General features: G+C 46.6%; 7 protein-coding genes and 3 non-coding genes across 10 annotated transcripts; 5 read left to right on the forward strand and 5 right to left on the reverse strand.

Annotated features, from left to right (window-relative positions):
• Positions 1–895: 895 nt before the first annotated feature.
• AO090023000095 (cytochrome and DOMON domain-containing protein) lies at positions 896–2,344 on the forward strand (the record flags this gene model as incomplete). Its single annotated transcript, XM_023235417.1, has 1 exon — positions 896–2,344. The coding sequence occupies one exon, from the start codon at positions 896–898 to the stop codon at positions 2,342–2,344; it is 1,449 nt and encodes a 482-aa protein (XP_023090439.1).
• A 368-nt stretch (positions 2,345–2,712) lies between these two features.
• AO090023000096 (uncharacterized protein) lies at positions 2,713–3,754 on the reverse strand (the record flags this gene model as incomplete). The annotated part of the gene is made up of 2 exons (XM_001820628.1): positions 2,713–3,278; positions 3,343–3,754. 2 exons carry the CDS (start codon positions 3,752–3,754, stop codon positions 2,713–2,715), a joined length of 978 nt encoding a protein of 325 aa, XP_001820680.1.
• A 791-nt stretch (positions 3,755–4,545) lies between these two features.
• AO090023000097 (MBL fold metallo-hydrolase) lies at positions 4,546–5,421 on the forward strand (the record flags this gene model as incomplete). The annotated part of the gene is made up of 1 exon (XM_001820629.1): positions 4,546–5,421. One exon carries the CDS (start codon positions 4,546–4,548, stop codon positions 5,419–5,421), a length of 876 nt encoding a protein of 291 aa, XP_001820681.1.
• Positions 5,422–5,961: 540 nt separating this feature from the next.
• AO090023000098 (bZIP transcription factor) lies at positions 5,962–7,568 on the reverse strand (the record flags this gene model as incomplete). The annotated part of the gene is made up of 3 exons (XM_023235418.1): positions 5,962–6,053; positions 6,108–7,029; positions 7,107–7,568. The coding sequence occupies 3 exons, from the start codon at positions 7,566–7,568 to the stop codon at positions 5,962–5,964; spliced, it is 1,476 nt and encodes a 491-aa protein (XP_023090440.1).
• Positions 7,569–8,239: 671 nt separating this feature from the next.
• AO090023000099 (O-phospho-L-serine:2-oxoglutarate transaminase) lies at positions 8,240–9,874 on the reverse strand (the record flags this gene model as incomplete). Its single annotated transcript, XM_001820631.3, has 8 exons — positions 8,240–8,325; positions 8,379–8,469; positions 8,526–8,718; positions 8,765–8,938; positions 8,987–9,012; positions 9,068–9,359; positions 9,416–9,709; positions 9,768–9,874. 8 exons carry the CDS (start codon positions 9,872–9,874, stop codon positions 8,240–8,242), a joined length of 1,263 nt encoding a protein of 420 aa, XP_001820683.1.
• A 782-nt stretch (positions 9,875–10,656) lies between these two features.
• On the forward strand, positions 10,657–11,203 carry AO090023000100 (uncharacterized protein; the record flags this gene model as incomplete). The annotated part of the gene is made up of 2 exons (XM_001820632.3): positions 10,657–10,903; positions 10,953–11,203. The coding sequence occupies 2 exons, from the start codon at positions 10,657–10,659 to the stop codon at positions 11,201–11,203; spliced, it is 498 nt and encodes a 165-aa protein (XP_001820684.3).
• Positions 11,204–15,247: 4,044 nt separating this feature from the next.
• AO090023t00001 lies at positions 15,248–15,362 on the forward strand. The gene has a single exon. It is a non-coding gene; the product is annotated as a tRNA-Leu (tRNA).
• An 867-nt stretch (positions 15,363–16,229) lies between these two features.
• On the reverse strand, positions 16,230–16,344 carry AO090023t00002. The gene has a single exon. It is a non-coding gene; the product is annotated as a tRNA-Leu (tRNA).
• An 855-nt stretch (positions 16,345–17,199) lies between these two features.
• AO090023t00003 lies at positions 17,200–17,314 on the reverse strand. Its single transcript has one exon. It is a non-coding gene; the product is annotated as a tRNA-Leu (tRNA).
• Positions 17,315–18,123: 809 nt separating this feature from the next.
• On the forward strand, positions 18,124–19,705 carry AO090023000103 (uncharacterized protein; the record flags this gene model as incomplete). The annotated part of the gene is made up of 9 exons (XM_023235419.1): positions 18,124–18,172; positions 18,211–18,221; positions 18,264–18,290; positions 18,390–18,527; positions 18,569–18,658; positions 18,779–19,068; positions 19,092–19,182; positions 19,231–19,480; positions 19,560–19,705. 9 exons carry the CDS (start codon positions 18,124–18,126, stop codon positions 19,703–19,705), a joined length of 1,092 nt encoding a protein of 363 aa, XP_023090441.1.
• Between the last annotated feature and the right edge of the window lie 1,175 nt (positions 19,706–20,880).

Genomic DNA, 20,880 nt, shown 5'->3' on the forward strand with positions numbered 1-20,880 from the left:
TCGCATAGTTGCTCTACAGCCCAGATGGACCAAGGAAGGGTATTGTGAGGACCATAGCGACGGTTCCATATCAGCCGGAAACGCTTGGAGGACGAATAAAAAGCCAAGCGTATTACATTAGAGATTGATCTGCACTATCTGCAGCTCGGACGTGTCATTCTTCCAGCCTATTGATGGGACAAGGCATCAAGCCGATATTGTAGGCAACAGGAATACTTCGAAGGACAGTAAAGCAGAGCCCTTTGGAATCAAGCACTCTCTCCTTAGCCGAACTGAGTACTTGGAAGGGTCAAGGTCATGGATAATATCGTTCTACGACAGGGCTTTCTATGTGCTCGGTCCACGCACTTTGTAGCCTTCCGCACGCTCCCGGATCGATTCCCAATCCAAAAGCGGCGCTAGGTCAGACCAAGACGGAAACAATAAAGACCACTGTGCTTCTTTGATAACTGCTTTGGGATAGTTCCCTTGCTCATGACTGTCTGCTAGCGAAGACCTTAATAGATCGGTCATATGTACTTCTAGCAGTCTGGTCAATATCTACGCCGGGACTGTTGCGAAAGCGACCGATCTCGCAGGGACAAAAGAAACAGCTCGAAGGACAGCTGAAAACAAGCAATAGCCGATCCGACTGACACAAGTGGATCTCTTCGCAGGGTCCATTCAGCTCGTCTGGCAATCGTGCGTTAGCGCGGGAGCTATTGATGCAAGCCGACGAACCGAACCAAGCAAACAGAAGGGAGGCATTTCTGCTTACCGGTCCTCCTTTCTTACCCCGCACGATGTTTCCTTGCGTCACGGTCGATAGACAGGAACTCTCGAGTTGGACGTGTTCTTGTCTTTTGCAAGGTTGTGGAACAGTTCACCCAGAGCATGATTAATGTTCGATATCACAATGGCCCGAAACTCAATCATCAGAGTTCTATTCGTGTGGATCACCACCATTATTTACTTATTCGGTAGCATCCTCGCCGAACCGGTTCAATACTGCAAATATGGATACAAGGGAAAGGAAGAAGATGGCGATGTGGACTTTTGCATGGCCGTCTCCATGCACGAGAACCGATCTTCGAATGCCTACGACATGTACTTGTCTATGACTGTCACGCGAGCATCGGATCTTGGGTGGACTGCGATCGGGACTGGTTCCGTGATGGCCGGATCGTTAATGACCATCGTCTACGGCGAACCTCTTACCGGAGAGCCTCCAGTTGTTAGCATAAGAACGGCAGCTGCACATCATCAGCCCAAACCAATAACCCAAGAACAAGCCGGGGGGGCAGATGTTCGGGTCCTTCAAGCAGAATGGCGGGCTATCAATGAAGACGGCACGCTGACCACCCTATCATCCTCTTCATATGCGTATGTCGCTGAAGTGAGTCTCGTCTGCTATTCCTGTAATCTGTGGCCGGCAAAAGGGAGCGGCAGCAGTAAAATATCTGCAACGGCAACGTCCCTCCCCTGGATCTGGGCATGGAACGAGGATCAGGAGATCTCTGCACTCTCCGACGATGCCCATCTCAACGGACACAGGCACCGTCGCGGAAACGGTGGTTGGGGTGAGTTCTATGTCGACATGGCACGGTCCCTTAGTACTGTTGAGAACCCTCCACCTGTCCCATCAATACAACCTGGGGTCCGCACTCTAGGAACCTCCGATACACCCACAGACAGGAGTAAAAAGTCCACACTGTTTAGTAGAGGGACTATACATGGTTTTCTGATGGGGATGGCATTTCTAGTTATCTTCCCGCTGGGGGTGTTAGCAATGCGCTCGCAATCTAGCAAGTCATTCAAATACCACTGGATCATCCAGCTCATCGCCTCCCTCTGCACTGGCGCAGGAGCCATTATCGGTATCGTCATGAGCCGAGGGTCATTCAACTCCCCTCACCAGGTAGCCGGACTGCTGGTATCAGGTATACTTGGTCTCCAAGGTTTTCTCGGGTGGAGACACCATGTACTTTTTCTCCGAGTCAGACACCGAACCTGGATCTCGCATGCCCACATTTGGACCGGAAGACTTATTATGATCGTGGGCTGGGCGAACTTCCTTAGTGGGATGATCTTTGTAGCGACAGGCCAGTTCTGGATCATCCTGGTGTCTGCGGTTATTGTGGGAGAGATTGTCGGCCTTACCTTCTGGGTTTGGACCTGTAATAGGCGCAAGTCGCGCAAATCCACTCTGGAGACGGCAGAACCGGATGTTCCATGGCGAGGCGAGCGCGACGGGGAATATTTCGCGGTAGGTGAAGATGAGACGGAAATGAACGAAATGGGTGAGCATGACAAGCATGAGAGTAGTCCGTATGACCCCATGCTTCCCCGACATGGTTCGCATTAAATTTGCAGTGGGACGCTTGTCCCGCTGTCTAACTAGTAGGGGGAATGCTATAAGATCCTAATATGGCGAAACGAACGTTAGTATCCGAGAAGAGACATAAGAATGATACTCTCCTATTCTTTCAACAAACCTGTCACAAGTTGTATCTAGCAACTCCCTAATGTGAACCAAAGATTCTTCAACTTGTCACGGTCTCTATATTATTCCTCCCATAGTAAACGCAACCGTGACCTATAAGTGCAATGTTATATTAGCTATATACACAGACCAAGGCTCATCGTATACCTCCTCGACCTTCAAACCCAAATAACGACAACTCCTCAAATTAGCTTCTACATATCAATATCTACATTCCAACACTCACAACCCTAAATCCCACCCCTCAACTCAAACTGCTGATCAACAACATCCCCAACCATACGCTCCAACCCCCTAAACACAATCCCCAACTCCCTCTCCGCCCTCCCCGCATCAACCCTATACCCAACCCCATCATCACCACCCTTCAATCCAAACCCAACCCCCGGATACCTCCCCTCCAAAAACCGCCTAACATCCCCCCAAGACCTCGTCTCCGCCGCCAACAAATACGACCTAAACCCCTTCACACCATCATCCAGAACCTTTACATGCGCATCCGCAACATCATCAACATGCACGCCATTGAACTGCGGGAAGCTCGGCGTCTCGGAGAAGAGAGATTGGAAGAGCCCGCCGCAGGATCCGCTGAGTTGATCGGCGGTTTCCTGGACGAGACTACGGCCGTAGACGAAGACGGGGTGGAGGGTTATTATGTCGAAGGCCGGGGAGTTGGTGGAGTGGAAGTCGAGGGTGGCTTTGTGGGCCGCGAGTTTGCTGGCGTGGTTTTGGGCCATTGGGGGGAGGGTTGGAATTGTCGAATCTGGGGGGAGGGTGTAGTTTATTTCGTTGTCCTCTGTTCTTTCTATTAGTTTCTTTTGGGTTGTGTGATAGGGGGGAAATCTTGGAGGGGACCTTACCTCTAACGACCAGTCCATCCTTAAGCTCTCCCAATGAAACTAGCGATAGTACAGATCCTGTAACAACCACCTTCTTAATACTCGGTACCTTCGCCGCAGACTCCAAGATAACCACCGTTCCTCGCCTAGCAGGAGTAACCAGATCACCACTACCAGGCTTGGGCAATGGAGACGCCAGATGCAAAACATATTCCACACCCTGCAATGCCTCATCAAAGCATCCAGAGACGGTGATATCCGGTACAACCACAAACTCCAATTGCTTCTCATAGTCGGCAAAGATACGACGCAGCTTGTCAGCCTGTTCCTCGCGACGGATGGCGAGACGAGCGCGGTAGCCCGCTTGCAGAACGCGCAGGGCGACCTGGGAGCCGATAAAGCCTGTCGCGCCGGTGATGAGGGTTAGGGCCATGGTGGGTTGTGTTTTTGATATTGATGTTTGGCTAATAGGGGTAGTAGATATAATGCGTTGGAAAACATGGAATGCTTTGTACTATTTATTATTCTATTTGTTCTTTCTATGCTGTTCTTTGCGCTGACAAACGGTGGTTCTTTTTGTGATCATTAATTCTGTGAGTCTGATTAATGATCACTAGAGTGGTTATCGGGTTCTGACCTCTTCTCTGGAATTATCAAGTCAGCAGAAAAATAGTAAGGCTGTCTGGTTGAACGCCTTAAGTTAAATCTTTTAAAAGTATAAATTGACCAGTGGTATTGCGTTGATTTTGTATATATGTGGCATGTTTTGTTTGTGCACTGACAAACTGTGATCATTAATCAGTCAACAGCCGAATCTTGATCGGCATATGTTTTTGGTTTAGTGATATAGAGCTATGACGTTATGCCCAGTCCAGATGTCTAACCAAATCTATGGAAACCGGGGTATCCGATGCTCCACACAAGCTTAATCTCTTAAAATATCTTGAGGGATTAGGACTGGTCCGATGTGTAGCCCTAACTACTGCATTGGGATAAGAATATTTCATACTTATGAGGATTAGTGATCAATAACCATAACCTCGGATCGTCTCCGCATTCAGGGTTGTATCAGTATAGACTATAGACAGAACAATGCGGTTCACTACAGCGGAAGGTCTTTATAAATAAATTCATAAGTACAATGTCTTGACAACTAAGTCATCATCTTCATAACTTTACTAATATATACAAGATCCATACTCCACGAGCAAAGCCATCAACGAAATGTCCTCCCTCCGCGCAGCTGTATACATCGCCCCGCCAACTCCCTTCAAAACACCTGGAAAAGGAAGCGGCGGTGGTCTCTGGTCCCCCATTTCCTGTACCCTGGTCTACTCGGCCACCGAGGCCGTGCTGGTGGACACGCCCATCACCATCAAACAGACGCAGGACCTGATCGCCTGGATCGACCGCATCGCGCCGAAGCGGAAGCTGTCATACATTTATATCACGCACGGTCATGGCGATCACTTCTTCGGTCTTCCACTACTGCTTCAGCGCTTCCCAGAGGCGAAGCCGGTGGCTACGGCCGCCACAGTGCAGCATATGAAGCAGCAGGTCGAGGAGAAGAACTATCAGACACAATGGGAATCGCGATTCCCGGGAGAGATCGCGAGACCATTCGTCTTGGCGCAGCCGCTGCCGGAAAGCAATGAGTTTAAGCTGCAGGACAGATGGCTTTTCCAGGCTATCGAGGTTGGCCACTCGGACACTTACGATTCCACCGCGTTGTGGGTCCCCGACCTGCGACTGGCCGTTTGTGGAGATGTAGTGTATGGGCAGGTACACCAAATGCTGTTTGAGGCTAATACCACCGCCAAGCGCGAGGAGTGGATTAGAGCGGTGGAGAAGATCGAAGCTCTGGATCCATTGTATGTGGTACCTGGCCATTGCCAGGAGGGAGAGGTTTTGGGCCGCTGGCACCTCGCCAACACAAAGCAGTATATCAGAGATTTTGCGAAAGTGCTAGAGAAGAAGCCGAAGTCTCCTAGGGAAATTGTGGAAGCGATGACCAAGCTGTATCCCGATCGATACAACACTGGTGCACTTATAATGGGTGCTATGGGCTATTTTCAGGCATTAAAGGAATCTCGGATTTGAGATTGATGTATGTTACATTGGTTTATGAAGTTGAAGTAATCTCAATCGGAGCTAGTTACACTGAATCTGTAGCTGCTCACTGGAGACTGAAGACGGCCTCTAGGGGACTGTCCCTGGAGCATGCAGCATAGCACACAATGTATTCTGATAAATACTCAGTGGCAGTCCATTAACTGCAGAGCAACTGTGCCTGTGACGTCGAGTAGCGACCAAAGCATCCTCCGCTTTGACAGCCCCACCCTAAGCCAACCAGGACTGGTTGTGCTCGTGCGTATATCGTTCACTTGGCATATCTGTGACATAGACAGATGGGTATCTGATTCTAACATGAATACCTGAAGGGATTGGTGAGGCTATGTGCCATTTACTCAATGCCACACGCTGACCCGCTCTCCAGGAGCAACGGATATCATGTTTTGTGGAGGCGCCGGACGATATGTTTGCAGCAGTCCACAGTTAAGAATTCGGGTATCGAAACGACAATCATAAAGCATAAAACTGATGTTGGGAGAGTTTGGTATTAATTACTTCTCGGAGCGTTCATGTCCATACCGAGGCGCGCAGAGCATTGTCTACATCGGAGCGTCGGAATCCCGGTGTGCGCCCCAAACATATGCCTCTACTAATCAGAGCTGTTACCTAAATTAGAGACTCGACTCGATAAAAAAGGAAACCAAGGGCCTTACTTTGCGTGAAACGGGTAACGTTAATGGCCGTCCGTGACGACTTTCGGTCCGTTTCTGAAGGGGCAGAGGAGAACAGAAGCACTCCTTTCTCGCGCAGATAACCCGCCAAGTCTTGCATGTCAAACCAATCTCCCTCCATTTCCTTTCTGATGTCGGGTGAAAACCGCGCGAGAGGATCGTGGATCGTGGTCCATTGCTGGTATCGGCATAAAGGCCTTTCACCTTCCTGAGGTTGGCCGGTGGATCGTACATAGTGGGTGCCAGCACCCCCAAGTTTGAAGAACGGGACCCCCGCATAGCATTCTTCTAATCGTTTCTGGCTCAATTTAGCGTGCAACAATGCTTCGAATGCTGCAGTCAGATGAGGGCGGTCCATTAGTGTGAAAAGGAACCGGAACGGTCGTTCTATGCGAGACATAGGAACGGACGGATTCGAGAGCACCAAGTACCCTTGATATACACAAGCCAGGTGTAATTGTTCGATGAAAAGAGGAATATCCATAGCAGATGGCTCTAATGGCTCGGACAGGGGAGGGGAAATAGGCTTTGATGGTCCACTCTCGGGGGGAGTGGTCTGTTCGGCATGAGTACTCGGGCTCGTATATTGATCTGTTGGCGTACCGTCCGGTCCCGCTGAACTTGACGTGGTTTCCTCGCCGTGCGATGATGTATCCGGGCTCTCGGGTTCGCCATCCTTGCTGGCCTCCTTTGCCAACGCCAAACATGTTTGCACTGTATCGCGTAAATGGCTCGCGATGTCGGGATGCGAGGAGAGAGCCCCCGATTGGACCAGATTATCGCTGAAGGAAACGACTGCCGAGCTCATTTTCTCCAATGTCGCTTCCAATTGAGAGATACGACCCTTGAGGGAGGTGATGTTGGCTTCCTTACGTGAACGGTAAGCTCGCTGTGCCAGGCGGATCTGCATTCGACGTCGCTATTTATCTCTTTTCGTCAGCCAATATGTCACAAGAGATGACATCAACACCATCGACGCACTTCTTCCGGGTCCTCGCCCATTCGAGTATCCAACGTTTTACGCGGGCGACCACGCTTCTTAGAGGTCGGTGCACCAGTTGACTCGTTCAGTTGACGTTTCGTTGTTTTCTGGGCATTCTGAGTCGGCCGTTGCGTGTCATTCGGTGGAGTCCGTCGGTCCAAATTCATAACGCGCTCTCGGTCCGCGGAGGACCCTGGAAATAGAAAGTCATTGGGCGAGGGTAAGGGAGCGCTGTAGCCCTCCGGTGGAAACTGTCCGTGCGGATAATATGGCTCGGGGATGGGATATGAAGAGGCGGACAGGAGGGAGGTGAGCTGTGAAGTTGCGAGAGAGCTCTCCAGCAGCGACGGTCGGAAGCGTGGAGATAACAAAACTTTCTGGTAAATCTCATCCCACGGCAGGAGAGGGACGTCGGGATCACCAAAACCCTCGTACGTCTGGAGCTGCATTCCTCCATCCATGATGCTGTGACGGATGGGTGAAGTATGAAGATCGATCAGATTAGTTGAGAAACAGGAAACATTACGATCGATATGATCGGACGAGAGATTTAATCATCAGGCCAGTCGGAGGAACTACTTTTAGAATGGCCGTTAGCGTGAGCGTCCGGCGTGTCGGGAGCCATTGCCACGCTACAGTGATTGGATGATGGGCAAATAGAGCCAATCCTGGTGCGATTTTAGGTTGCGAAATCCCTCAACTTTAAACACTCACGACGGTTCATAATGTTCATTAAACCCTGGCTTCCCGAACCTGATTCGCGAGCGGGACGTTCGGCTCGGAGTGTTCACTAATCATGAAAATCCCTCCTTTTGGATTATTCCACCACTCCGACTGCCAAGAAGCTTCTTTCCCCCTTCTAGAAGATCTCCTTTTCCTCACGTTGTTTTATAACAAAACTGGTAACAGGTCACTAGTCCAGCAATAGCTAGGCTCTGTAGATCGTTTTGAATATTTCTATCGCGCTCAGTTATACATAATTCATGGACATGCACGTTGAGTCATGTTTATTAGCGATTCCCCCTCTAGTCCCAAAATCAAATGCTATGGCGTTGAAAACCTTTTTAACATAAAACATAACCTACTCCAAGAGACTATTACATTACGTCAAATATGGGGCGGGTCTGAGAAGCTACGCTTGTGCGTATTCCTTCAGATACGCAACTAGCTTCTCGGCTCCCGAAACGGGAATGGCGTTGTAGTTGGACGCCCGGATACCTATCCACGTCAGTACCATGTTGCAATGGTGCAGAGCGCCATGGCATGCTTACCTCCGACACTGCGGTGGCCCTTCAGCCCAGTGATGCCGCGCTCAACGGCTCCCTTCAAAAAGGCCTTCTCGGCCTCATCGACATTGCCTCCCTAGGACTCGATGTCAGTTGCCAACTCAACCGACCGCAATAGCATAGACAACATACCTTGATCACACGGAAGCAAACGTTCATGCGGGAGCGCACACTCTTGTCGGGCACGACCTTGTACACTTCCGGATACGCGTCCGCCGCCTCATAGATCATATCGGCCTTCTTCTGGGCCTCGGCCTGTTGTCCGTCCACCTTATCGGGGAAAGTAGCCAGCAGCTTCTTGAGAACTTGGCCTGCCAAGTAAACACTACACAGCGTTAGATGTGTCCAGAGCTGGCGGAGGAGCAACCTACTCGAAGATCGGGAGAGTGTTGTAGAGACTGTTGTTCTTTGCGGTTACGCAGTAGTCAAGGATTGTGGGAGCAATGGGCAGTCCGAGCTTGCGAAGAATCGTGGGAGGGCACGAGACCAGCAGGTCCTTCCGGATGATGACTCCAGTAACTCCGGCACACCCCAGATTTTTTTGGCTACTCGATTCAGCTTGTGTTCACGGTCTGGGGGAGGGGATATCTTACGCTCCAAAGAACACGATGGAATAATTCTAAATCGCGGTTAGCATTCAATCACTGGCCAGCACAAAAACTAGGATTCTATACCTTAATTGGGATACGTCTAGAGAGGATGTTTGAAGAGAAATCTCCCACCACGAATGGTTCCTCCTCCGAGCCGGTTGGCTCAAGAACCTTGGGGAAGTTGGGGTATTCGACACCATCTACCGTTTCGTTGTCACACATGTAGACCATGGTGGGCTTGGGGCTCAGCTTCCATGTCGATTCATCGGCAATCTTGCCGAACTTGCCATCGTTGACTTTCCGGGAGTCACTGGCAATGTTAACGTATTCGGGTCCCAGCAGGCGGATCGCCTCCTGACTAGCCTTTGATGACCATCTGCGCCCTCTATTAGTATCACAGAACTAGTTTAATGGATGCGACCGAAGACTAACGATCCCGTGACCAAGTAATCCAATCGCAGCTCCGACTCAACCTTCTTACGGAGCTCTCGGACCACGTCATCCTCGCTGGCTTCACCGAGCTCATTCACGATCTTCTGGCGCTGTTTCTCAACCCAAGCAGAAACGATGTTGTACACTGTCGCATCGAATTGGCCCGATCCTCCACCCTGCATCATCAAGATCTCGTAGTTCGAGGGGACATCGAGGAAGCTGGTAAGGTTGGCCTTCATGGTGTTCAAAATGTTGGCCGCGATCTCGCTGCGGTGGCTGTGTTCGGCGATACCCCTAGGAAAGTCAATACTTTCTATAGCTTTAATTCCTGCAATGCGGCTCTGGAGCTTACAGGCCGGTCTGCTCATAGTTCTGCAGAGCTTCGGCAGCTTGGGCTAAGACATCGGTGGGCAGGGCCGCAGGGCCGGCACCCATGTAGGTGATATCCTCTCTCTTCATGTTGCAATTGACGTGTGGTTGGACGAGATCTTGTACTTTTTCTCAACAACGGATTTAAAGGAACCCCTCCGATCGTTCGGAGGAAAATCGGCGGGTGAGTCATCTTATCAGTCAGGTGATTGCCCCGCGGTTGATCTAATCAGCACTTTTACCAGCCGGCAAAAGGTTCCCCCGCCCCCATCTATACTTCCTTTTAAACACAACCTTTCCAGGTGCAGCTTAAAATCAGAACATAAAGATGACCATTATCGCAGTAGCGGGCGGTACCGGCGGTGTCGGTCGGACCATTGTTGAGACATTAGTTCAGCAAGCAAAACACCAAGTCATTTTGCTGACTCGTGGAGTACACATACAGTAGCTCCGGAATTATGTTCAAGAGCTGACAATCTCCCAGGTCCCCAAATCAGACAGTTTGCTTGACAAGATTAAACAGGTACAAGTAGATTACAATGACGCAACGGCATTGGCACGCACATTGGACCAGCATGAAGTGCACACCATCATTTCTGCAATCGGGATTATCTCCGATGAAACGTCTCAATCCCAGCTCACGTTGATCAATGCTGCGGCTCAATCCTCAGCCACCAAGAGGTTTATTCCTAGCGAGTATTCGTTTATTCAGACTGAAGAGTATATTGCCCCAAAGTATCTTACCCTTTTTGTGCCTAGCTAACAACTACAGTCTCCTTTCAATTGACCCAAGTATCAAGTACTGGTTGGCTGCCGCTGAACTGCTCAAAAATACCACTCTTCAATTTACCAGAGTCATCCCCGGATTCTTCATGGACTACTGGGGAATGCCCGCTGTTCGTACTAATCTCCAACCCTTCACATTTGGCATAGACATCTCCAGCTGCCAGGCCGCCATTCCGGGCGATGGCAATGATGTTATATGCATGACATATACGTATGACATGGCTGCGTTCATTGTAAGACTACTGGATGAGGAGGATTGGCCCGAGTTTAGTGTTATTGTTGGCTCTCAAACCACCTATAATCAGCTCCTCCAGCTAGCCGAAGAACTACGAGGTATGTCCAGTATAGTTTTCTGACAGTTTAATAAACTAAATTCATCTAGGCAAGAAGTTTCAGGTTGTCTACGACAGCGTGGATAAGATCAAGGAAGGAGATGTCACTATTCCTCCAATGCCGTCCGACACAGGGTACTCTGTTGAGGAGCTTAAGGAGACTACGGCATTAGTGAGTCGATTGACTATTTCCGGAGTGTTTGATTTGCCCCGTGAGAATCGGCTGAATGCGAGGTTTCCCGATACTGAAACAACCAAGCTCAAAGCTTTTCTAGAAAAGGCGTGGGGAAACTCTCAATAACTGTATAGATATAGATTCTTTATAGGGATGGTGTCATTTTCCAACAAAAATACCTAAATGCACTCGCCTTAATATCTATGATATCTTGATAAGCTTCAATTCTGTAAGGTGATTGTGTGAAAGGTTCATATTCCTAAGTTACGTTGAGTAGGGAGAACTATCCGTGTATATAAATTATATAGTAAGTTCTATCTAAGAAAGACATTTTTACCCAAGCGATCTTTTCGCTCTCAAAGCTCAAAGCTACAACGACCAGATTCTGAAATTTGTGCGAGAATACAAAAAATACGCAAATGCCACCAAGACGGATATAAACTTGGACGAGGAGTGGAAAGGTCGAATGGCCGATCACGGGGATACAATCGCTGAATATATACATACAGTGTGTAATGAATGATACATCCAATTCTATTTGCAGACCAAATAATCCATTATAGGCTTGTGCACATGTTCAATTGTTTTATTGTAGTCCCCTTGGCATTGAAGTAAGGTCTAGTAAGAGATGGATGGTAGTTAAGCATGGTTACTGTGAATAAGGTGGTGGTACAAGTACTGAGTGATAGATAAGTGGAAAGGTTGAAGGGTATGGTTGAGTGTGGCTGGCTACAGGGAGCAGAAATATAAGGCGGGAAATCGAAAATGGTCAACCAGAACTATCATGATCCTAGATGAATCAGGAGGTGAGTTGGGCACCTTATCCTAGTGTCATTAAATAATCTAATTAGTGCATCGCCAGCCTACCCTCCTACCCGTGAAGATCACACAACTATTTAAATAGATAGTCAAGAGGCTTAGTAAAGACTTCCATTGACAAGTATAAAAGGTGTCTATTCATAAGTTACATTAGGCAAGGGAAATTAACAGTGTATGGATATAATATTAACAGCTGCGAAACATATTAGGCAAGATGAATCCAAGTAACTACTATTTTCTTCGCACACAGTATCAATCCTATCCTCTTCATGCATCCTGCTCTAGATTGATATAATAATCATGATCCCCAGCATCTGCAAAGCCAACCGTCAGCCACGTAGGCCATCATCCGAAAGCCACCAACAGCGGGAAAAACCTTACACCCTCCACCATGTAGTACAGACCCAAGATATTCATATCCTTTATTACGTCGCAGCCATGACTCTTCGTCAAACTTCCAGATTCCGGAGGTATAGCTCCGGAAAACAGCATCTTCCTGGCGCTGGCGATCATCTTTCCACTCCCGATGATTGGACATCCACATAGAGATAGGGCTATTCGATCTGTAGAAGTATTCTTCCAATCGAGGCATTTTTCTTGCTTGCTCGGTGGGGAATATTAACCAGTATCTTGAAGTTTTGCTTTGTGGAAAGTTGTTCAACATGAATCGTTCCAGGCCTAATATATATCTTAGTATTTACTCAGCGGGTAATTAAGAGTATTTTCCAAACCTTAACAATCGAGTCATTGAAGCCACTGATGACCGTTACAGGGTACTTTGATCATCGGTAAAGCATGTCAGCCGGTCACCCTATTATGGGAAAGGTAAAATGTAGCATTGGAGCGATTATTTACTACCCGATGCAGCAACACTCAGCTAACCAATACTAGCTTAAATATACCATTCCATATACTAACCCATAACTACAAGATAGTCATCAAAAGCGCCGAGATGCCTAACCCCAGCACCGCATGTCAGAACTTCGTTTTAGATACACAAGTCAAACTATAACAATCTGCCCAAGCTTAGCACATCACTGACCGTCGTCCAAATCCCCGAGATAATCGAGATGCTCGTCGTTGATGTCCTCTAGATGCTCATTAGCTATTTTATGAATGTAATGGTCATTAGGAATAGATGCAGGAATCCTACCTCTGTCTTCCATATCTTGCTCCGGAGTGAGGTAGATGTTGAGGTCATTGCCTAGATGCAATGATGTGGGCACATTCTCGTATGTTTTGTCTTCAATGTACTCGGCCGTTTCGTTGGCTGGGGCTTTGGGCGTGGACATTGTGTATTAATTTTACGGTATGAGGCTTGGGTTAAAAGAGTGCGGGGTCGATTTGAGGAAATCTATGTTAAACCTACGTTCTCAGCATTGTCTTTTATATAATCCGGCTCTTACTATAAACAAGATGAATCAAAAGAGTCCGATAAGGCAATACCCAAGCTATCTGACGTAAGAGGTAGCTTATGCTTCATTAATACTCAATAGTGATATTAGAGTGGTGTATTTTCAGGATAGCATCGACCTTAAATCAAGATTGGGTATGGTCTCGGAATACTACTCTTATAAACTTACCGTGGGAAAGAGGCACACTTACGCAAGGTTTATCAACATCTACCTCATCACTCGGGACTGCTTGAGCAATAATAGTACTCAGCAAGGAACAATCCGGTTGTAGCGTGTGTGGAATTAGGTCTTGATCTTCTAGATTATACGAAGTTGTCTAACTAGTAGGGCTTAACGCCCTGTGGGTGATCTAATTGGCTAGTTGACTAATTAACTCTGATGGTATTGAACAATACCCTTTTCCTGGCTGTGTCAATGTCAATGTCTGCGCTGTGAGTTCCTCGATGTAAACCACGGTAGTATCTGCAACACCTCCGGACTATATATTCGCCATACTTACTTCGCAGGATCGAGTAGAATCTGGATCACCACTTATTTGTAAGTAGTCGTATAAAGGACACCTCTACGGAGTGTCCTGAAGTAAGGGGAACAACCTGTCCCTAAGGGCCAGACAACCCCACCAACACATTCACAGAACGTTTCTCCATAATTTAGCCATTCCATACCTTTCCGGGCGTATTTATGTGTGACCAGATAAGTTTGGCTGTATTTGATTGGATATCTTGGGCTGAAAGAAGACTTGCAATGATAATGTGCATATATTTGTATTATAGCCGTCATCCTCTGTTCTGATCACTTCCGCCGGTGGTATACTGGATACGAGGAATTGAAGACAATGATCGCTTAGGGAATGTGCCGGAATGCTGCTGCGGAGTACCTAAGCGGATTGTTATAGCACCTGTTCGCCCCTTTTCTGGATTTGAATTAGGCAAATACTTACTTTTTGGGCTAAATATTGGATTTATAGCCTGAATCAGGATCTTTTTTCGTCTGACTGCGTATGTACGGTCAAACTAAGAGATCTCGGTATATTTCATTCAACCACGCGGCTCACGCCGTGACTTTTAAGAACATAGGAAGGTCCAGATTAGTCAGTATTCAGCTCAGTTCTAGTGTGTAAGTATAGAAGTAACCTATATTTAATCCTACTGCCCTACCCTGAGATATTATGCGTCTTGTCTAGATCTATTTTTTAGACTATTTATCTACTTTCGGTACACAGTATATACAAGTCAATACGAAATGGTCCGGTGACCGAGGCCCGTTTAATGTTCCTAAATAGCCATTCAGATGCCTCTATGATCCAAAGCTATGTAGCACAAATGTTGAGTTACCTCGCCCATGACTAGCGCTTTCTAGTTTGTTGGCAGTTATTCATCCACAGCGTATCATCTTAAGTCGCCCTGTGTATCCTGGTGTTAAAAGGATGCGCAGCTTTTCTAGCACGGTGGTACAGTAAGATAGCTTATCGATTGAATATATATTCGGATTCGAAAGCCTGAAAGCAGCGAACCGCTAGCTCTCTTCGTCTCGGGAACATTATCAATCAATACCGGACTATATGAGAGTAATTGGCCATAAGAGGGATTTCCTTCTCAATGAGGCTGTCTTTGACCCTCAGTTACTGGTAGAAACTATGTAGTGAAGATGAGTAGATCCGCCAGGCCAGCAATCTATCCACCCGGGGCACCTAAAGCTTTCCCGAACGTTGCGGTAATGGTGTTGACTAAATCCAGTACCCTCTTTCTTTGTGCTGCCCCTGCGGCGTGTCTTTATACAGCTTCAGCAAGCAGTGAGTCATGGCTGTTAAGGCGGGTGAAGTTACCTTGGTATATAATGCTTGGTTGGCTTCGCTGTACAGCGCAATTACTTTTCAATGTGATATACTATAGCTTGCCCTTCTGATTCCATATCTGGAAATTGACTATCACAACTAGGCAAGGTGGCCGAGCGGTCTAAGGCGCACGGTTCAGGTTAACCTGTCCATCAGAACTTCATCCAGAAGTTTCCGTGTCATGAAAATGGCGTGGGTTCGAATCCCACCCTTGTCATAATTTTTTTCGTTTTTTGAATCTTGCAAGAACCGATCCACCCTTTCGGATGCGTGATCTGGCTGCAGGATGCGGTAACTGTAGGCCAATGGGCTACAAGATGTATAGGAGTAGACGTATCGGAAATGTACGGATTCTAAGGCGGCATGTAATCAAAACGAAAATCCAATGAACTGCTTGATCTAAATTCTCTGCGTCTTGGAAATCTTTACAGGGCGCAGGACTTTGTTGCCTGAGGAAGCGGCCGTTACTTATACACCACCACGCTTAGGAGCTGCAGAGGCCAGATATTGAGATATAATGTATGTAGCATTGGGATCGACATGGAATTTTTTTCCCGGATGAGATATAGAATCGTCCCGAATATCCTGCAGTGCTCCTGGGCCCCGACTATGCCGGCTCCTCATAGATGATACACCCCGGTCCTCTTTGCGGTTTAGAACTAGGCGGACAAGGTATCGCCCGACGATTCAATCACTTTTACAACGGGATATATCTATTGAAAAGGGAGGGATCCTAAGCTATAAAAGGGGGAGAAGAGACATGGAGAATGGTGATAGAGCTTCAGTTCCTGTGTATTTGTTCTATCTAATAGATGTTCTCCTTAATTCTGCCATATCCTTACCTAGTTGACAGGCTATCTGCTCTGTGTAGTAGATCCACAGTTGCAATTTTATATAAGCCAACACAAGAGTTATAACCGGACACTTTTCATGGCCTCCAGATTAGGGATAACGATCCACCACTCCGCTATCAGGCAAAAAACTAGTATTCTAGGTCCCTGACCTAGAACAGTTGTATATATATATAAGGTAAGCGTGCTCGTCACACCTTTTAACTGAAGGAGAGGGAGCAAAAAAAAGTAATTGACAAGGGTGGGATTCGAACCCACGCCATTTTCATGACACGGAAACTTCTGGATGAAGCTCTGATGGACAGGTTTACCTGAACCGTGCGCCTTAGACCGCTCGGCCACCTTGCCTATTGCTGGAAGGAACAATAATAATTAGCAGAGAAGAGAGAAATCTTTGATGTATGTAGCTTTGTTACGCGCCGGTTTACCATACATCATCCGCTTAGGAACAGAGCTGTACTTCAAAAGCATCAAAGCCGCTAATAAATCAAAGACCACTATGCAGTACACATTAGTGTGCATATACTGAAGGCCCTGCGCCTGATGGATTGGTAATTTTTATTGAATCCTGACTATTATTTCACATGATATGCCACCTCGCTCGACACGAACCACTAACCGATATATGTATACACATCAACGGTACTGCAGGAAAAAGGAAGTATCTTGTAATAGCGGACGTACTATACAAGGTATCTGCCCTGCCAACCAGATGCAAGGAAGTATTTGAAGGGAAGAAACGTTTATTATTCGCCGAGTAGTAGAATAACATACGAGGAAACTGATCATTGTCTCTTTCCCCTTTGCTCGAATCGTCTTATCAGTCGCTTGGTTCCTTTCTCCCCATATCCGGTAGGGATCCGGGATTAGAATTATAACAGACCTGCCAGGCAACCTGTTTCCAGGCCTGTTCAAGGCTGCAAGCAGAACCGAGTTGTATGTACAGCCGCCAGTCCAGTTCTATATCGACTGCATGACATATATCTGTGCCGGGAGAAGTGTAGTCATGAAGTCGAATCATAACCAATCTATGACAGTACAAAATAAACATAACAGAGTGTGCGGAGTATATTTGATACTATGCAGTACTTTAAGAATCAGTGTCTTGAAGAATCTCTTGAAGTATATACAGCTGTGGCACGGCTGCTATTTTACCTAATTGAACCCTCTCCCGAGGAAAGGAGGATCAAAACGCAAAAAAGATGACAAGGGTGGGATTCGAACCCACGCCATTTTCATGACACGGAAACCTCTGTATGAAGTTCTGATGGACAGGTTAACCTGAACCGTGCGCCTTAGACCGCTCGGCCACCTTGCCTGTTTCTATATTTAGAATACAGATATTGTGAAATATAAAGAGATTTAGAGCTTTTTGAACACAAATTTGTTCTACTATCTGGATTGGATGTCATATAGTTGGCCTCTAGCTTGTACTACGTAGAAGCGGTGAAGGGCTTGCATTGAATCGATGGCATGAAGGAATATGGGATTGGATGGAAGTCCCGGTCCTCTTTCTGGAATGGACATGAATAGACGACAATAGTGCTACGGTATCTGAAATCATACTCATGCGCAGATGATAAATGTATACTATATCAATGGACTAAAGTCATAACCCTATTGCTTTTCCCTTGCTGGGCAAACAAAAGTCGTCAATGACGATAACACCAGGCTTACAGCTTACTATAGTATTGCTTAGCACAAGCAGTGATATCCTAATGATCCTGTACGGCGGCAGAATGCAGTAGCAGGAACAAAGTTGGGATGTATAATAATAAATAAGACTCCACTTTTCGAAACTGGGTTAAGTATGGCCTCTACCAATAGGCTCCAAGGGAGAATTAGGGTTAATATGCGGTGATTAATCTCTATATGATTAACTTGTAATCTAACATGTTGTACGAGCCGTAGAACGATATTTCATTAGCTCTCAGCCGGAATCCGGCTTCAGCCAAGATCTCGGTGATTTAGCCACTAGCTGATATTCTTTGCAGGACACAGGGTTGGGTAAAATGGCCTGGACTTTACATAGTTAATGCAAGAAGTAGTGAGAATCTTGTTAACCCTAATCCACACCCATTAAGCTGCCCGAGTTCTGGGACGAAGTGCTCTGGGGCACCATACTAGATGGAAGCCGCTTGGAACCTTCACCAGGGATGCCGGATCTATAAATTCTGTGGAATACTTTTTACTGTTCCGACCATGATAACTTAGCCTTGACTCATGTGAGTTTACCACTGTTTCTCCACATTTCCTCGAAGCCGCAGGATAGTACAAATGGCTTAGTGGGGATCGTCATTGAACGCTTTGGTTTCTGAGCCGATACTTTTCTCTGCGGAAGAGTGACCGATTCCTCTCCAGGGATTGCATGCGCGGCGTATCACCATAACTAGAACCGTCAAGACTACAGTCTGCTCGCCCATCTCTTTATAGCCGGTCACCTCATCGAATGTTCCACATATGTGACGGGCGGCAACTTTTCCGGCTTCAAATCTCTACCTGACCCTAGTATTGATTTTAGATTTCCAGTCGTTGACATAGCTCCGAAGGACATTTCACTGTAACTTTGTAGAAAGGAAAAGACGAGATTGTAACGGAGGGAACTTACAAGGCACAGCTCCTGTACAAGATTCAGGGTCCAATATACTACAATCCTGATGTCGTCGCCATTCTCGATGATCATCAAGGATAAAGGCTTTAATCGGGTGTACGTTCTCTTATATCATCAACCTTTGCATGGCTTCAGTAATGGCTGGCATCTCTTTAAAGCCACTTCTAACAGCCAAAATCGGGTGGTCATCAAGCAGAGGTTCATTATTTCCTTTGCGGCTTGGATATAGCGGGAAAAGCCAAGCTTCTCGAGAATCAAATACGGCATCTTCTCGACGAATCTAAATACCAGACGCTGGTGTTCCGAACGACTGGATCATGTCCCTCCAACCCTTCGAGTCAAGACGCAGCTACAGTTGATGTATGTATCTTCGCTCAATCCCGCGACGAGGAGGCGCTCAGCGTATCAAATTTTCTTCGTCCATGTATAGATACGATTATGCAAAGCTACCCCGGAGCAACGTTTGCCGTGGACAGCCGTCAAGCTTTGCAAAACCGTACTACGAGTATTTCGTCTCCATTTTCCCTCAGGAACGGATTCGGCACATTAGCCACATCCCATTCAGAGACACAAGCGTCTCAATCGATCCACTAGTCGACACGACTCCATTTTTCTATGAATAGCTTTCTTATGAGACAGCGGCTCCGTTTGACTTAGGTGTCCTTGCCCATACCATTCGCTGTCCCCTGGGATATGTGGTACATGCTAGATCTGGCGATAAGGGATCGGACACTAACGGGGGATTCTTTGTTCGTCATGCCGACAAATGGAATTGGCTGCGAAACTTGCTAAGCACGGATGAAATCAGAGAACTATTAGGACAAGATGACACCGACAAAAAAATCTTCCGTTTCGAGTTGCCCAACATTTGGGGTGAGTACCAAGACGTCGAAACTAAAATTCAAGGTGAACCGGGCCGCTTGGCCTAACTAACATATTCTGATTTACACAGTTGTTTATTTCTTGCTGAAGGACCATCTAGACCGTGGTATGTCATCGAGTTCGTATTACGATGTTTTGGGCAAAAATGTTGCCGAGTTCCTCAGATGCAGATACGTCGATATTCCCGATAAATTCCTCGCTCGTGGAAGGATTTGACGTGTTCCTAACTCTATTTCAAAATTCTGCTTCATTATCCCTCCAGAAGAGGCTAGAAGTCAATAGCATGTCACATATTACCTTGTATATTCCATTATATTATCAATCGGTAAACTGCGGAGATTGACTGTCTGCTTTACTAAAAGCTTAGCGTGATAGGGCGTAATCTAGAAAAGCAAGAAATATGCTCCTGTATATAAGACACATAGAGCTTTATCCAACAAGACAAGTATTCCTAATTCCCTGATCATAAATATGAGTTAGCAAGCAACAATCCTAAGTCATAACACTCTAGTCAATACTAACGTATACATTTTCTCCGAAACTAAACAATTATCTAATGCAGGTCTTGTGAAAAATGGAGGATTCACCCGACAATGACTAGTAGAGGTCCAGACGTACTTCGAAATGTACAATTTTTGCTTCCCTGGAAACACTGGGTATTATGTATAAAACTCTGAGGGTAATATTTGTGATATCTGAGTCTAATTGGCTAAATTCCTCGTAATGAGCTTCCGTCAACTTGGATAATCAATTAATCGTGGTTCTAGGAGTGATTTGCGAGACCTTCTGAAATTAGGGTTGCTAATCACTGCCTGAGGCGTATAGCTCGTCGGAATAGGTGCAAAACACGTTTACTGAATTTTTCTGTTCTATCCCAATCTTTGCTGTGAAAGACCTTACCTCCAACCAGATGGGGTTTTTTCAGCTCCGGCCTGTGCATGGTTGTTTTCTTAGATCTCGGTTCCGATTCCCCAGTTTTCTCGACGGGTGCATGTTAGTCTTAAAAAGGTTGAACACAGAGAAGAATTCCATATCCAAATCCCGTCTTTCTACCATAGAATCATTTGGATTACGGTCTACGAATGGTTTTTGCTCAAGATGGGGGGCCTTGAAAGTATTATTATTATCGGTGCCGGCCCATCGGGTAGAAACATAAGATTTTATAATTTTACAGTAAACCCTAAAACAAACATCACGGTGAAACAGATGATACGTGACAGCTCAGCGATTTAGTTGTTACGACAAACTCTATGGCCCCAGTAGCACCTAGCAGCAAAACAAATACCCAGGTGTGTATGTGATGCCGGTATCAAGAATAGACATTGTATTAACGTTGTTCTTATTTAAAGGGGATGCGATGTGCCTACCATTCTCTATTTATTTTCATTCAG

This window comes from Aspergillus oryzae, chromosome 3 (assembly GCF_000184455.2).
Source record: "Aspergillus oryzae RIB40 DNA, chromosome 3".
In the NCBI taxonomy this organism is placed as follows: Eukaryota; Fungi; Ascomycota; class Eurotiomycetes; order Eurotiales; family Aspergillaceae; genus Aspergillus; species Aspergillus oryzae.